General features: G+C 43.4%; 1 protein-coding gene across 12 annotated transcripts in view; it reads left to right on the top strand.

Moving 5' to 3' along the window:
* Window positions 1-15,000, top strand: part of ct (homeobox protein, cut) — a 992,784-nt gene that overhangs the window by 956,250 nt on the left and 21,534 nt on the right. For 10 of the 12 annotated variants that reach the window (XM_070100612.1, XM_070100613.1, XM_070100608.1 and 7 more), the window contains one exon: window positions 6,918-7,177. In XM_070100612.1, coding sequence (XP_069956713.1) covers window positions 6,918-7,177 — 260 coding nt within the window. The remainder of the gene's footprint in view (window positions 1-6,917; window positions 7,178-15,000) is intronic. The other 2 variants (XM_070100616.1, XM_070100611.1) reach the window with 1 other exon arrangement.

Raw genomic sequence — 15,000 nt, 5'->3', positions numbered from 1 at the left:
TCATACGTCAAACTATTCCAAGATAATTTAGTGAAGCAATATCCAGTGTCAATTTTGAAACATTCTCTGCACACTAATACTATCTTAAGTTACGTTAGGATAGGTTAGATAAACCTATAAAACGTGTAAGTATCCTGACAACGTTGTAGCTGCACGAGTACCTCACTTGCCACCAAGCTATATCTCAGTGTATATATGCTGCGAGTTTGTTTTAATCCCTACTTTAGAGATTAAGTTATCCTTGATTAAATTACCTCTGACTTAAGGCATAAAGCTGACATGCATCCTTAATAACCCTCGATAAGTGATAAACTTTAAACAGCAATAAAGCACAATACATCCTTGTAAATTCTATGTGAATTTCTCACATAAGGTTATAAGCCAATTCCTCGATTTACGTTATTTAGGTTAGGCAAGGTTAGGTTCAGTTGGGTTAGATTGTCCTCGTTCAGTAACATGCAACCCCAATAAATGAAATTATAAGATAAGTGAGATTAAAAGTTCTTAAGTGCGAACAGAAATAGGGACCCAACGAACGTAATAGAAAAAAATGTAAGACAGATAATCACTGTTTAAGGCTCGTTAAACAGTCACCCATTTGACTGTCTTAGCACCAGTGAAATACTGTCTGTTATTAAGAGGACGGGCTGATAAAGCAACCATCATGGTGGGAGAATGGTATGGGCACAGGGAGACTGATGCCAAAATATCTTAGGGTCTTGATCTCGTAGCCGTGATGATAAGCTCCGAGAGCACTCGATGTGGCGCGCAGATAGTGTCAGGTGGGTAATATATTGTGATATTCTAGCGTTAGATGAGCCGAGTGTGAGTGAGGGAAGGATCTAGGTAGTCCCAACATCTCACATCCCTTCCTCAGTGATACTATCAGAGAGAATAAAAAAAAGAGATGGAGAGAGAGAGAGAGAGAGAGAGAGAGAGAGAGAGAGAGAGAGAGAGAGAGAGGGAGAGAATGGTAGTGTAAGAGAGAGGGGATGACATATCACCACCACACACTGCTCTGAGTAACGTCATTCCTATTGTAAGTCGCTAGTAAGACAAAACTACCGAGCCGAGCGCTCTCCTCTCTTAATCAACTGGGAGATGCCTTTTTTTTTTTTCATTTAATTTTGTTATGTTCTCGAGAATCGAAACGAGACACCTCTAAGGACATTCACCCAACGTGTCTGAGTGTAGGTGTATCCATGGAATGAGTCCTAGTGTCAAAACACAAATGCAACTGGGAAATGAGTAAGTTTCTTAGGTTTAAAGCCTGTCGACTGTACTGTATTATAGGTCATTAAGGCTATGATTCACCTCTGTACTAACATGAAGGAAAAATCTATAAAACAGCTATTAAACTCTGTGTATATAGGCGCCTGTCAGTTTATATGCATAGATACACGCCTTTCGGTGTATATACATGAGATTTCCACTTCATGTACATACCTTTCGGTGTATTTAACCGGAGATGCACACATACACGTTTGCGTAAACAGCCTCTCGGTGTATATATACACATACATTCCCTTCGATGTATATAGGCTGATAGATACGCACATTGGTATATGCACTCTGAGACACATTTCTGTTTATATATGATGAGATACACAGGAAACCCTCGAGGACTGTACATCTCCTGAGTGAATGCGAGATAATCAAGTCTGATCCGAGGAAGAAGTTAGGTTAGGTAAGGTTCTTCAGGAAACAGGACAAGTGTTTCCTGACGCGGGTCTTAAGTCATATGATGAAGGATAGCTCCAATGTCCTGGATGAAGAGCCCTTTACCGGCATCAAGGCAGCCTTCGCCTGAAGGTTGCCAAGTGAGGAGCACCCATGTGAAGCGCAGCTAACCCAAGCATCGAGGTCAATTGTCATATCAAAATTACTCATCAAATGGCGTGCCAAGTGGGCGCCGTCTCATTTTATCTCTTTATTAATTTGTCTTGTACTTTATTGGTATGTACGTATTGATACCTCGCCATTTATAAAGCCGAGTCAATATTTTCACCACTTGAGCCACGGGACTCGTGCAAGGCGGTCGTGGTGAACTAGAAATTATCTGAGAAACTGGCAACTGAGAGTCGTCAGTCTTTATCGCGTATTTGCATAACTGATTCACTTGTTTGTCCGTTCCAGTTCATTCCGTCTCGTGTTGTTTTCTGTCGCCTGAGAAATTTATTACTTATTTTGTCTCTGTCTCTCTCTCTCGAGCTACATTTTATAGTAAGAATTTACACTGAAAATACAACTTCGTGTGTGAAAGCTATAGTCTGAGTTGCAGAGGCGACAAATGAAAAACATCTGCAATTCGATCTTACACTGAAAGGGATGGAATAGTCTATACACGAATTATTCTACCATAAACAAAATTTCCTTGGATTATAATGGACTCCTGGACAATATTTGTGCAAGCATCCTCCGACAGATGCAACCAAACAAATGATGTAAGCCTTTGTCTAGCATTGAGGTGGACGAATGCTTAAGTATACGTACTTCCTTTATCAGATGGATTACGAACGAGTGTGTGGGGAGGAAGGGAAGGTCATAAACGCTGAGCGCACTCCTACGCTCCTGATACGACTTCAATAACAAGAAGATTCTTCTCGATTAACGTCATGGGCAATTGTCTTTACGATATAATTACAAGGTTATAGCTCATAAATCCTTACTACATCTGGTGACCTGGAGGATCTTCGCTAAGCAACGCACAGGTGTAGATGAACTTACTCTTAGTACACAGTACTCGTGTCTTGCAACTCGGCAAGGAAGGAGATCCAGGGGAGACATAATTACGAAGTACAAGATACCACATCACTCGATAGAGCATACTGAAAACACACACACATGTAAGCATACAACAAACACATACAAACCTGCAATACACACACACAATGGAGACACTGCCTTCTAAGCCAGACAACCGTGTAAATTGACAATATATATCATCATGAAAGTATAATATGTTGGTGAGAAGAGAGAGCGAGGGGTCATGTTGTGTATCACATGGGTAAAATCCGGCTGCTGTGACATCAGTAGAGGCAAGGCCAAGCTGACCTCATCATCTCTCCAGTGCCAGTAAATATATCATCTCCATTTGGTGAAAAAACTGGCCGCCAGATGGAAGCACTTGGTGTCTGATGGCACTTTTCCCGTTTTCTTTCTTTTTTCTTTTTACAATTTCGAGGAATTGTTTATTTTTTGTTTGTTTCTTTGTGCTTCGGATATCTGGCTTCGTAATGCTTCCCGGTTTCGATTTTCACGGGAAGACTCTGAGAAACTATTATAATGGAGGAACAAATTTACAATCAAACAAATGTTTGAGTCTGGGGTCACAGTATAAACACACAGCCAAGGGATGTGATGGAGAGACGTAAGATGAAAACAAGCTTATATTGTGACAACGTTTCGCTCTGTGTAGAGCTTTACGTCATGTCTTGATAAAGCTCTACACAGAGTGAAACGTTGTGCCAAAGAATGAAAGTCACAACACCTTGGCTGTAACAATTTATAAATGACCCACACTTAGCAGAGGAAACTTACGACGACGTTTCGATCCGTCTTGGAACGTTGTCAAGTCACAGTACTGACTTGACAGTGTTCCAGGACGAACCAAAAGTTCTTAAATTCCTCTCCTAAATGCGGGTTACTTGTGAATTATCTTAATCCTGACTGCCATTTGGACCACAAGTACGATCATAAGAGTCAGTTGGCAGAGCAAGTCTTCTGACTATATTTCGCTCAGTGTTAGAGAGAGATGTTGGGTCTGCAAGGTGTCCCTTGCAAGGCACAATTATATTCATCTTGCCATAAAGGAAATGATTGCAGAGGAGCATTCTTGGGAACAATCATTACCAAAGGCAGGAAGCAGACGCATCACCTCTTAACAACCTGAGCTGGGAAATGAGACGAGGGGAGAAATGAGACAAGGGGAAGGAGCAGGGTGGGTGTGAGAGGGCTTGAAGGGATAGTGAAGGTAAAGGGAACACTGAGGGGTTAAGGGGATACAGGGAGGGGACACAGTATAGGGGTTAAAGAACGCAATGAGACAGAGGGAGGGGTGAGAGAATGCAGCGAGGGAAAAGAGGGAGGGATGAGAGGACGCAGCGAGGGAAAAGAGGGAGGGGTGAAAGGACGCAGTGAGAGGTCACAGAGAGGGGAGAGAGAACGCAGTGAGAGGTCACACAGGGGGGAGAGAGGACGCAGTGAAGGAACACAGGGAGGGAAGAGAGGACGCAGTGAGGGAACACAAGGAGGAGAGAGAGGACGCAGTGAGGGGACACAGGGATGAGAGAGAGGACGCAGTGAGGGGACACAGGGAGGGAAGAGAGGACGCAGTGAGGGGACACAGGGAGGAGAGAGAGGACGCAGTGAGGGAACACAGGGAGGGAAGAGAGGACGCAGTGAGGGGACACAGGGAGGAGAGAGAGGACGCAGTGAGGGGACACAGGGAGGAGAGAGGACGCAGTGAGGGGACACAGGGAGGAGAGAGAGGACGCAGTGAGGGGACACAGGGAGGGGAAGGAGTGTATATCATTCCCAATTAAGAGAATCTTAGTTTGTTTATGCAGCTGTGGAAGACATTGTTTCTATCACACGATCAAGATCTATACGGACAGCAACTACACCATGGAAGTGCTTGTCGCTACCATACTTGTGGTAATGGTAGTACGTGTGTCGCTACCATACTTGTGGTAATGGCAGTACGTGTTTCGTGACCATAATTACTGTAATGGTAGTGCATTTGTTGCCATCATACTTGTGGTAATGGTAGTGCATTTGTCGTCGCCATACTTATGGTAATGGTAGTACGTGTGTCGCCACCATACTTATAGTAATAGTAGTATTTGTGTATCAAGGTCATATTTATGGTAGTCTGTCGCCACCATACCTATGATAATGAAGGTGGCCGTGTAAAAACTGTTTTATAGACTGTAACTTACACCTTATAGACTGTAAAATCTCTCAGACTGTATATAAGACCTCAGACTGTAAAACAGACTGGACGCGAGATCTTATAGCTGCATGTAAATCCTTATAGACTGGAAGACTTTATGAATTATAACATCTCACCCATTGCATTTTTTTAAATAAATCATTTATTATTAGTTATAAGTTTGCAGGAACTTAATGATAATCATTCAAACTTTGTAAATAATATGTGATTAACCAACTCAAAGTATGTCACTGTTTGTCAATTCTGACTTCCATGTTTTTTTCTTAAGAAGCCCGCCTTCCTTCTTACCTAACACCCATTCCTTTACTTGTCCTGTCTTCCATCCCGTTCCTCCCTCTTTTTCCTTCCATACACTCCATTTCTCTCTCTCCATCCCCTTCCTTACACTCTCCACTCCCCTCCCTCCCAGGGTCCTGAATGACCTGAACTCCCCTCTCTCTTCCCTCCTCTCCGTCTCCTTCTCCCACATCTCCCCTCCCTCCTTCCATCATCCCCCCCCCTTCCCTCCAACAACCCGCCCGCATGCTCACCACTCCACCTCACCCACGCAAATTATTTTCTTTTCTTCCTCTCTCTCACTCTATTTCTGCTTTGATTATGACGGTGGTGTAGCAACCTCCCTCGTAGTGTGTGTGTGTGTGTGTGTGTGTGTGTGTGTGTGTATGTGTGTGTGTGTGTGTGTGTGTGTGTGTGTGTGTGTGTGTGTGTGTGTGTGTGTTTAAGCGGGGATTGTCATTTTATATGAGAACTAGTAGGTGTGATATTTCTTTCGATGCTCACCTCACACACACGTAAATGTATACACACACACACATACATACATACACACACGATATACACGTACACGTACGCACACACAACTAATTTTTGAGACTCGTTCACCCTTGGGCTAATCCCGTAAATAAAGGTGCTGGGATACTAAGATGAGGTCTAAATTTCACATCACTTGACGCTCGAAGAATCAAGTTACTCTTAACTTTATTTTTAGACAGGTACACATAACTACAACTATCATACATAGTGTAAATTACCTAGGATAACCCAAAAAATGAAGAGTGACTTATTTCCACTGGGGTCCTTGAGACGTGATCAAAACACAAGATACTTATAAAATAGACAGGAAAAAACACAAAAGAGAACAAGGAGACAAATGGAAAGATCATATGAGAGACACAAACATTCTCTCAATGTGAGGATAGTGGATAGTAAAATAATGCATTATGAGAAGAAATGGAACGTATCTTAGTAAATGCATTTTAAAAAATAGACAGAGGACAAAGTCCAAAAGAGCAGAAAAGTTACACTTGTTACTCTAAGTGCGAAGTCAAAGCCCAAGAGCTAGAGGGAAAGCCCTTCCCCAAACACACACACGGCCACAATCTGAGACTAACCCCGTAAACGCAGCTCGATGAGCACTCACGTATGGACACACACACACACACACACACACACACACACACACACACACACGGGGTCAGGAGCTGAGTCTCGACCCCTGTAACCACAATTAGGTGAGTACACACACACACACTTGATCTCTGCACACTCACCCTCTCTGGTTGCTTTTTTCACTTCTGTTTCTGAACATTTATCCTCGGTAATTTTGACCTCTCCATACCGATTCTAAGCACCTACGTGTATTCATACCAGTTCTAGCCACCTGTTCATATCGGTTTTATCCACCTATTTATACCGGATCTCCCCTTTCCATACCAGATCTCCTCTTTCCATACTGTTTTATTCAACTATCAATACCCGTTTTATCCATCTTTGCACACTGTTCCCATGCACCTATCCACACCTGTTCCACGCACCTATGGCGATGCAATGCACCCCGGGCGTTAGCTACCCCTCCCTCCCTCCTTCCTGACCTGTGCTAGTAGACACCGGGAGACTCCGAGACAACTCCACCAGCGGTGTAACATAGCTCCTTCAGGCAAGGCTTCTCCCCTTCCACCCTCAGGTCATAGCACGGCCACGCCTCTCAGCAACTTAGTAACCCCCATCACCTCAATCGCAGTGAGCACCTCCGGGGAGGACCTCAACGTGTCCGCCTCGCCCCTCCAGCGGATGGCCTCTATCACCAACTCCCTCATGACGGGTCCAGCCATCTCCTCCAACAACCCCGTCCCTCAGAAGCCCCTGAAGGCGGTGCTGCCGCCCATCACCCAGCAGCAGTTTGACCAGTACAGCAGCATGAACACCGAGGAGATCGTTAAAAAGGTCAGTTCCTTCAGGTCTTTTTCTAGGGTTGGTCACAGGATGGTAAGCATTGCCGCCATGTATCGCAGGATGGCGTGTATGGTAGGATGGCAGGCACCGCCGCCATGTATCACAGGATCGACGTGTATGGTAGGATGGTAGGTATTGCCGACATGCATCGCAGGATGGCAGGTACTGCTGATGTGTATGGCAGGATGACAGGTATTGCCGCCATGTGTAGCAGGATGACAGGTATTACCGACGTGTATCGCAGGATGGCAGGTATTACCGACGTGTATCGCAGGATGGCAGGTATTGCTGACATCTACAGTAAGATGGCAGATATTGCTGACGTGTATCGCAGGGTGGAGGTCTGTGAGGAAGTTTAGATCCCATTTTTGCTAGGGCAAGTTATGGCTCAAGTTTGTGAAAGGGATAGATTCCAGATATATCATTCTCATGTTGTTCCAGCATACTAGTTATCATTCGAACGATATATCAACTTTCTGGTTATCATACACATATTGTTTCAAGCAAGTGGTCAGCATTCTCATATTTCAATAGTTGTCATTCTCGTGTTTACCTAATCACTATCATCCTTGCGTTATCTCATCCAACTGATTGTCATTCTCACGTTATCTCCAACATAACATAGATGTAGTCAAGCGGTGCAGATGATAAGCTACTGGGATGAAGAAATACAAAGTAATTAATGTCTGAAGACAGTCCGTCCTCCTTGTTTGATTACGTGCGAATTTAAGCAAATTTCTAGACTTACGTTAATGAGGTTAGGACAGATTTTCTTGGGCGAGGTTAAATTAGGTTGATTAAATTAAAACAGGAGGTTAGGTATACCTGGAGGTATATTTAACCTTGTTCATGACCAGGCCTCGCGGTGGATCAGGGCCTGATCAACCAGACTGTTACTGCTGGCTGCACGCAAACCGAAGTACGAACCACAGTAAGGCTAATCAGGTACTGACGTTACGTACACAAATAACCCGCACATAGGAGAGAGAGAGGAGCTTACGACGACGTTTCGGTCCGACTTGGACCATTAACGTCGTCGTAACCTCCTCTCTCCTATGTGCGAGTTATTTGTGTATTGTTCCAGTCACGGTACTGTGCCTTTTTGTTCTTTACTGTGTGTCCGCCTCCCTCTGGAAGACAACCGGGGGTCTATTGGTAATCCCCCTTATGTATGCTGGGAGTCAGTTGAACAGTCTTGGGCCCCTGATACTTACTGTGTTGCAAAGTATTCATCAATATCACCTATGTCAGGCATCAACCCTTCATCAGTTCAAGTCTCATTAAAAATGAGTTAATAATCAAGAAACATAATGCAGGTAAATTGTTCGTACCTGTAATTATCCTCTTAAAGAACATTTTTCCAGTGTTCTCTGGGGGAAGGCGAGGGCGTTGGGGGACGCCCTTGGGAGGGGGATGGGCAGGGACATACGGGAGACCCATCACCGGCATCTGCTGAAGAGGGCCACAGTGAGAGGTCAATATATGCAGTACGCTTTGTTGTTATCGTCTCCATAACTTGGAGAGCGTTAGGTTACACATGAATTAAGAGGTTATGGAATTTCATTAACGATCTTAGGCTCAGATCTGATTGTCTCCCCTAAAATGAGCTGTATAACCCCCTACGAGTTTAGTGCTTCCCCGTGAATATATTTAAAACATTTTTTTTTCTTTTCCTGTTGAATGTTGAATAAGAAATACACAGCATCTACGTAACTTTACCATACCTGGAGGGTGTTCCGGGGGTCAGCGCCCCCGCGGCCCGGTCCATGACCAGGCGTTTCGCCAACCCGTGGTTCTTCCTCAGTTCAATACAAAGACTGCATATTGAACTGACAACGTGAATATTAAAATGGTATACAGTACCGACAGGTTGATAATTAAGACACATGTGCAACAGTTAGGTATCTTTATTCCGAAACGTTTCGCCTACACAGTAGGCTTCTTCAATCGAGTACAGCAGAGTGAGCAGAAGCAGTAGATATGTAAAGACTATGTCATAGTTACAAAAATGGTTATAACTATGACCATAATTTTTAAAGGGGTGGACCGGGAAGCCAGCGGAAGGCCTCGGTCAGATGACCAAAAGCTCCAGCGCCGGGTCATCATCTGACTAAGACCCGCGTCAGGAAACACTTGCCCTGTTTCCTGACGAACCTTAACTAACCTAAGACGATGTCATCAGTCCTCCCTTGAAGGCGTAGTTTTGAAGTGGTCAGTCCCTGAGGGACTCAATTACAAAAAGCTTACTGTGTAGCGAAACGTTTCGGAATAAAGATACCTAACTGTTGCACATGTGTCTGAATTAACAACGCCACTGGTTGGCGAAACGTCTTCACAATAAAGATACGCAAGTGTTGTACGTGTGTTGCGTTCATTAACCGGTCGGTATTTGGGAATGACCTGCCTACCATGAACCAGTAGGTCTACTGCAGTGCTTCTCTACCCTTAGGTTCTTAAATTCAGAATACTGATAACGGGTGAAAGTCGTCAGAAAAATAAACAATACCGTGGTTGGAACAATTCACAGATAACCCATGATTTGGAAAAGACATTTTAGACGATATTTCGCTCCGTCCTGGGCGAAACAATTAATAAATATCCTGGATGTTGCAAGAAGTTTTGACAAGATTAAATAACACTTTAAAACAGAGCAAGACGTATATACAAGTTTAATACACTTGTTGCTCCTGTTTACCTAGCAGTAAATAGGTACTCGGATGTTAGTCGAATGTTGAAGGTTGCATTCACTGTGAACAGTGAAAACTGTACAACGAGAGCACTGATCTGCTTATGTAATTATAAGTAATCACAAATAGATGAAAGTGTACACACACACATACAAACACTGAACAGGCCAAGTGTCTTATCGACAAGTGCCTTTGACACACACACACACACACACACACACACACTATTCATAATAAGCTAAGGTACGTCACAACCAAACATACACTTTAATTCTAACTCAAACTCTCAACCTTGGCACTTCAATCTTCCTCCAACATATCACACGGACACAAAAACCGTGCGAGAACACCTGCCGGCATCAACGTAGCTGCTGCTGCTGCCTGTTCAACATTAACCACAACCTCACCGCATTTTGCGTCGTCGCTAACCACGGTAATGAAGAGAAAGGGCCACCAACAGTAACACACCTCTCTCTCTCTCTCCAACAATTCCAAGCCTTGTACAAGTTATATATATTTTAATAGTTCCGCGGATTATGGCTCACGGGGATCGTTCTCAGAACAGGTCTCTTAAATAAGTAGAAACTATTATAGCAATATAGACTACTGAGAAACACACAGGCAAGTAATATAACATTGCTGATGATAGACAACAAAGGCAAGAAATATATCATTGGTGATGGTAGACAACACAGACAAGTTGTCTACTATCTCCAGTTTCATATCCGCCTGTAATCGACTGAACAACATTGTTGTGAGGAAAAACGTTTCAGTAATAAAGATACCCAGTAATACACGTTTCTTAGTCTTCATACAGGGAAATATAAATAAGTGTGTGTATACTGAATATATGTAGAAATTAGTAAGAATTACCTATAATCTTAGAACTTCACGAGCCAGAAAACACAAGTAGTCCTGTCAGAATGCAAAACATTTAACAAGGTTTCATGTGCTAACAAGTCGTTGGTATTTTAAAAAAGTAGCACAATGGTAATGTTCGGCTCACAACTGTGAGGTCGCTGGTGCGATTCCCGGGTGGTACAAGACATATGTATAAAACTCCTTGCACCTACCCTCCTAGCACTAAAAAGATACCCATGTAGTAGATACCTACCTATCATTAAATGCCAGGAGAGTGAACTCAGTAAGTGTTCAGGGGCACGTCAGTTCCAGTCTCTATAATACGATAGTCATTATGGACAAGGTAGATTACAGGAGAAAAATAAACAATAGGAGACAGGGAAACTCAGGCGCCTCTGAAGGGACCGCGACTCTTCAATGTCCACCACATATAAGAGGGATTACCAACAAACCCATAACTGTCTTCAAGAGGAAACTCGATAGATTCCTCGAAACAGTTCCTGATCAACCAAGTTGTACAAACGCAGAACAGCAGGCGGTGGGCACTAACAACTTGATCGATCAGGCCAGCAACCAAGAGACCTGGTCTGGGACCGAGCCGCGGGGGCGGTGACCCCCGTAAGTGACTAAGGTGTGAGTCCACTGTTGTGGGTCACATACTGGGGTGGGCAACGCATAAGGGTACGTCTCCTTACAACTGATGGCCCCTGTTCACCTAGCAGTACGTAGGTACCCGGGTGAAATTCACCTGTTGTCAGTAGCATCCCTGAAAGGACCCCTAATCTAAATAAACCATTCTGCTTGACTGTGTTAGGTTATTATCTAGGGTTAATGACCTTCCTCACGTAAATAACAATAAGGATATCTGAAGGTATGGTGTAACTCTGAGGGCATGGTGTAATTCTGAGGGCATGGTGTAATTCTGAGGGTATGGTGTAACTAGGAGGGTATGGTGTAACTCGGAGGGTATGGTGTCGAAGGGCACATTGTAACGTTTGTGGGTGGTCCAATCGAGACCCAACCCCGGCCTTAATTAGTGCCGGCCTGTTGATGGTGGTGATTTATCCCCTGGGATCTCTCTCTCTCTCTCTCTCTCTCTCTCTCTCTCTCTCTCTCTCTCTCTCTCTCTCTCTCTCTCTCTCTCTCTCTCTCTCATAAATATACTGCGTCTTAATTGACAATTCTTTTTTTCATCACTTGAAGCCATAAATTTTATGAATCGTCCATTTAAGACATTAATAACTTAACGAGGACTCGAAAAAACAAATAAAATGAGCAACAGATGTTCTAATCAATCAACAGGAATGGTAGTGGTGATGGTGGTTATGGTGGTGACAGTGGTAGTGGTGGTAGCAATGGTGGTGGTAGTAGTGGTTATGGTGGTGGTGGCGGTGGTTGTAGTGATACTAATAGTAGTAGTGGTAATAGTGATGGTGGTAGTAGTAGTAGTAGGGTTGGAGGTAGTGGTAGTAATAGTAGTGTTGATGGTAGTGGTAGTAATAGTAGTAGTAGTAGTGGTGGTGGTGGTAGTGGTTAAAACCGTAAGAGCGTTCAGAGTGGCAACAATATTAGTGCAGTAAGACGAGGGAGGAGAGGTGATGGACATGGACAACCTGTCTTGGTGGAGGCGAACTCAGTACACAGCTTTAGGTGTGGTTATGATAAGACCCCATGACGACACAAATCAGTGATGTCGATCTAACGCGGCAGGGCGCACGCACACACAGCGAACAATAGTTAATGCAAAACATACTTTCTAATGCCTATTAATAAGGCTTATAACCCCTTGGCATTTAAGGTGGTAGTTAAGACAGGTCTGGGAATGATCCGAAGATGCCGTGGATGCTTACTGGATGAATGACTACACTCCAATGACAGGTGACGAGGAATTATGACCACTACATAATTAAATCTCAAGGCATATTACCGCTTGACAAATTTTATGGTGGCGTGCGTCCCTTTAGCTGGAGGAAACACCTGTAGAGGTCACCTGGCAAATCTTAGAACAGTATTGAAACTGTGTAAGATGGATCACCTCCCACTACCACCACCCTTCCCCATCACCCGTCCTACTCATCACCCCTCCATCACCCACCATCAACACCCCTCCCCATCACACCTCCCTTACCAACCAGACCTTGCCCACCCCCTTCTCACTCTTATCAACCCAACCTTGCTTATTCCTTTATCCTCCAATCCTGCCTATTCCCCATCCTCTATCGAACCGCTTGATGGGGTCAGAAGGGGAAGGGGGAAATTAGGGGGTTAAGGGGAGGATGATAGCACTTTTATTTTAGGTTTTATGAACATTCCTTGATGCATGTTAGTGCTGAGGAAATGGACGCAAGATGCACCATTAGTGTTTATGAAGGTGTGGCTTGCTGAAACTAAGTGTACTACTAAGTAATGTTGGTGGGAGGCTTGCCCCTTAGCTGACGTACACTTTCTCGTAAGGGGCGGTGGTAGGATTGCCCCTTAGCAGAGGTACACTTACTCTCTAGTAAGGTGCGGTGGGTGGCTTCCACTTTAGTATACCACTTACTGCTCCACTGTCACAGCTAGTGTACCACTCACTGCTCTACTGTCACAGCTAGTGTACCACTAACTGTTCTACTGTAACAGCTAGTGTACCACTTACTGCTCCACTGTCACAGCTAGTGTACCACTTGGAAATAAATGGTATAAAATACCGACACAATGGCAATATAAACACAAATGCAGTATAATGTGATCCTTTATTGACTACGTTTCGCCCACACAGTGGGCTTTTTCAAGTCACAAACAGAACTGTTTGTGACTTGAAAAAGCCCACTGTGTGGGCGAAACGTAGTCAATAAAGGATCACATTATACTGCATTTGTGTTTATATTGCCATAGTGTACCACTTACTGCTCCACTGTCACAGCTAGTGTACCACTTACTGCTCCACTGTCACAGCTAGTGTACCACTAACTGTTCTACTGTAACAGCTAGTGTACCACTTACTGCTCCACTGTCACAGCTAGTGTACCACTTACTGCTCCACTGTCACAGCTAGTGTACCACTTACTGCTCCACTGTCACAGCTAGTGTACCACTTACTGCACCACTGTCACAGCTAGTGTACCACTTACTGCACCACTGTCACAGCCAGTGTATCACTTACTGCTCTGTCACCTATACATAATGCACAAATACGGTTGTTCTCATACAGGGTACCGTGATATCGATAATGTGCGCCTGATCCAGGTAATCTAAACTACGTGTCCTTCCTCGCATCAAACCTGTTTACCTCCCGCCTTTCCCATCCTAGGCACTCTTTGACCTTTATGGGTCTAGAGCGTGTTATAATATCCCATATTTCAGGCCGACTTAAAATAGGTTGCGTAGGTTTACGACAAGTTATGTTAATTTTAGCCAGGCACTCTTTCTACCGAAATAAAAAAAATTATACCATATTAATACACAAAAACTTATAAGATTTTTTTGGGGGGGAGAGGGGTGACCCAAAAATAAAAACGAAAGTTTTATATTTAAATTTTAGTTGCCGCTTACAACACGCCATGCTTACGGAGAAAGAATTCTTTTCAACTTCCCCATGGAGATTATATATGTCGTGCCGAATAGGTAAAACTGGTCAATTAGCAAGAACTCATTTAAAATAGTCCTTTCTAAAATTTTCTTTTATATGTTTAAAGATTTTTTTTTCATTAATGTTTAAGTAAAAATTAATCATTTTGTACCATAAGAACCTTACAAAACTTACCTAACCTTATTATAACAAGCGCAATTTAATTTAGCTTAATCCAAATAAATATATTTTAGAGAAGTTTACAATAATTTAATAAACACAATGAAATGTACATTCTTTTGTAAGGTTCGGAATGATTTTTGCGAAATTATTGCATACACAAATTTTCGCTTGCCTTATTCGGCAAGAAGAGCGTTCCTATTTCAGCCAAAATGGCAAGTTTTAGCTATTCGGCACGATATTATAGGGAGGTATGATCTCTAGAACTGGACTGGGAACCCTTATCCTCAGAGAAGAGAATAAACGTAATTCAGGAAAAACTCAAGATTCTTCCCGAAGCTGTTTGAAGATTTTCGTGTGTGTGTGTGTGTGTGTGTGTGTGTGTGTGTGTGTGTGTGTGTGTGTGTGTGTGCACTCACCTAGTTGAGGTTGCAGGGGTCGAGTCCAAGCTCCTGGCCCCGTGTGTGTGTGTGTATGTATATGTATGTATGTATGTATATATATATATATATATATATATATATATATATATATAT

The sequence above is a fragment of the Cherax quadricarinatus genome, chromosome 73 (assembly GCF_038502225.1).
Source record: "Cherax quadricarinatus isolate ZL_2023a chromosome 73, ASM3850222v1, whole genome shotgun sequence".
NCBI classification, from domain to species: domain Eukaryota; kingdom Metazoa; phylum Arthropoda; class Malacostraca; order Decapoda; family Parastacidae; genus Cherax; species Cherax quadricarinatus.
Note: the sequence above shows the minus strand (reverse complement) of the source record. Positions and strands in the feature narration are given on the sequence as shown.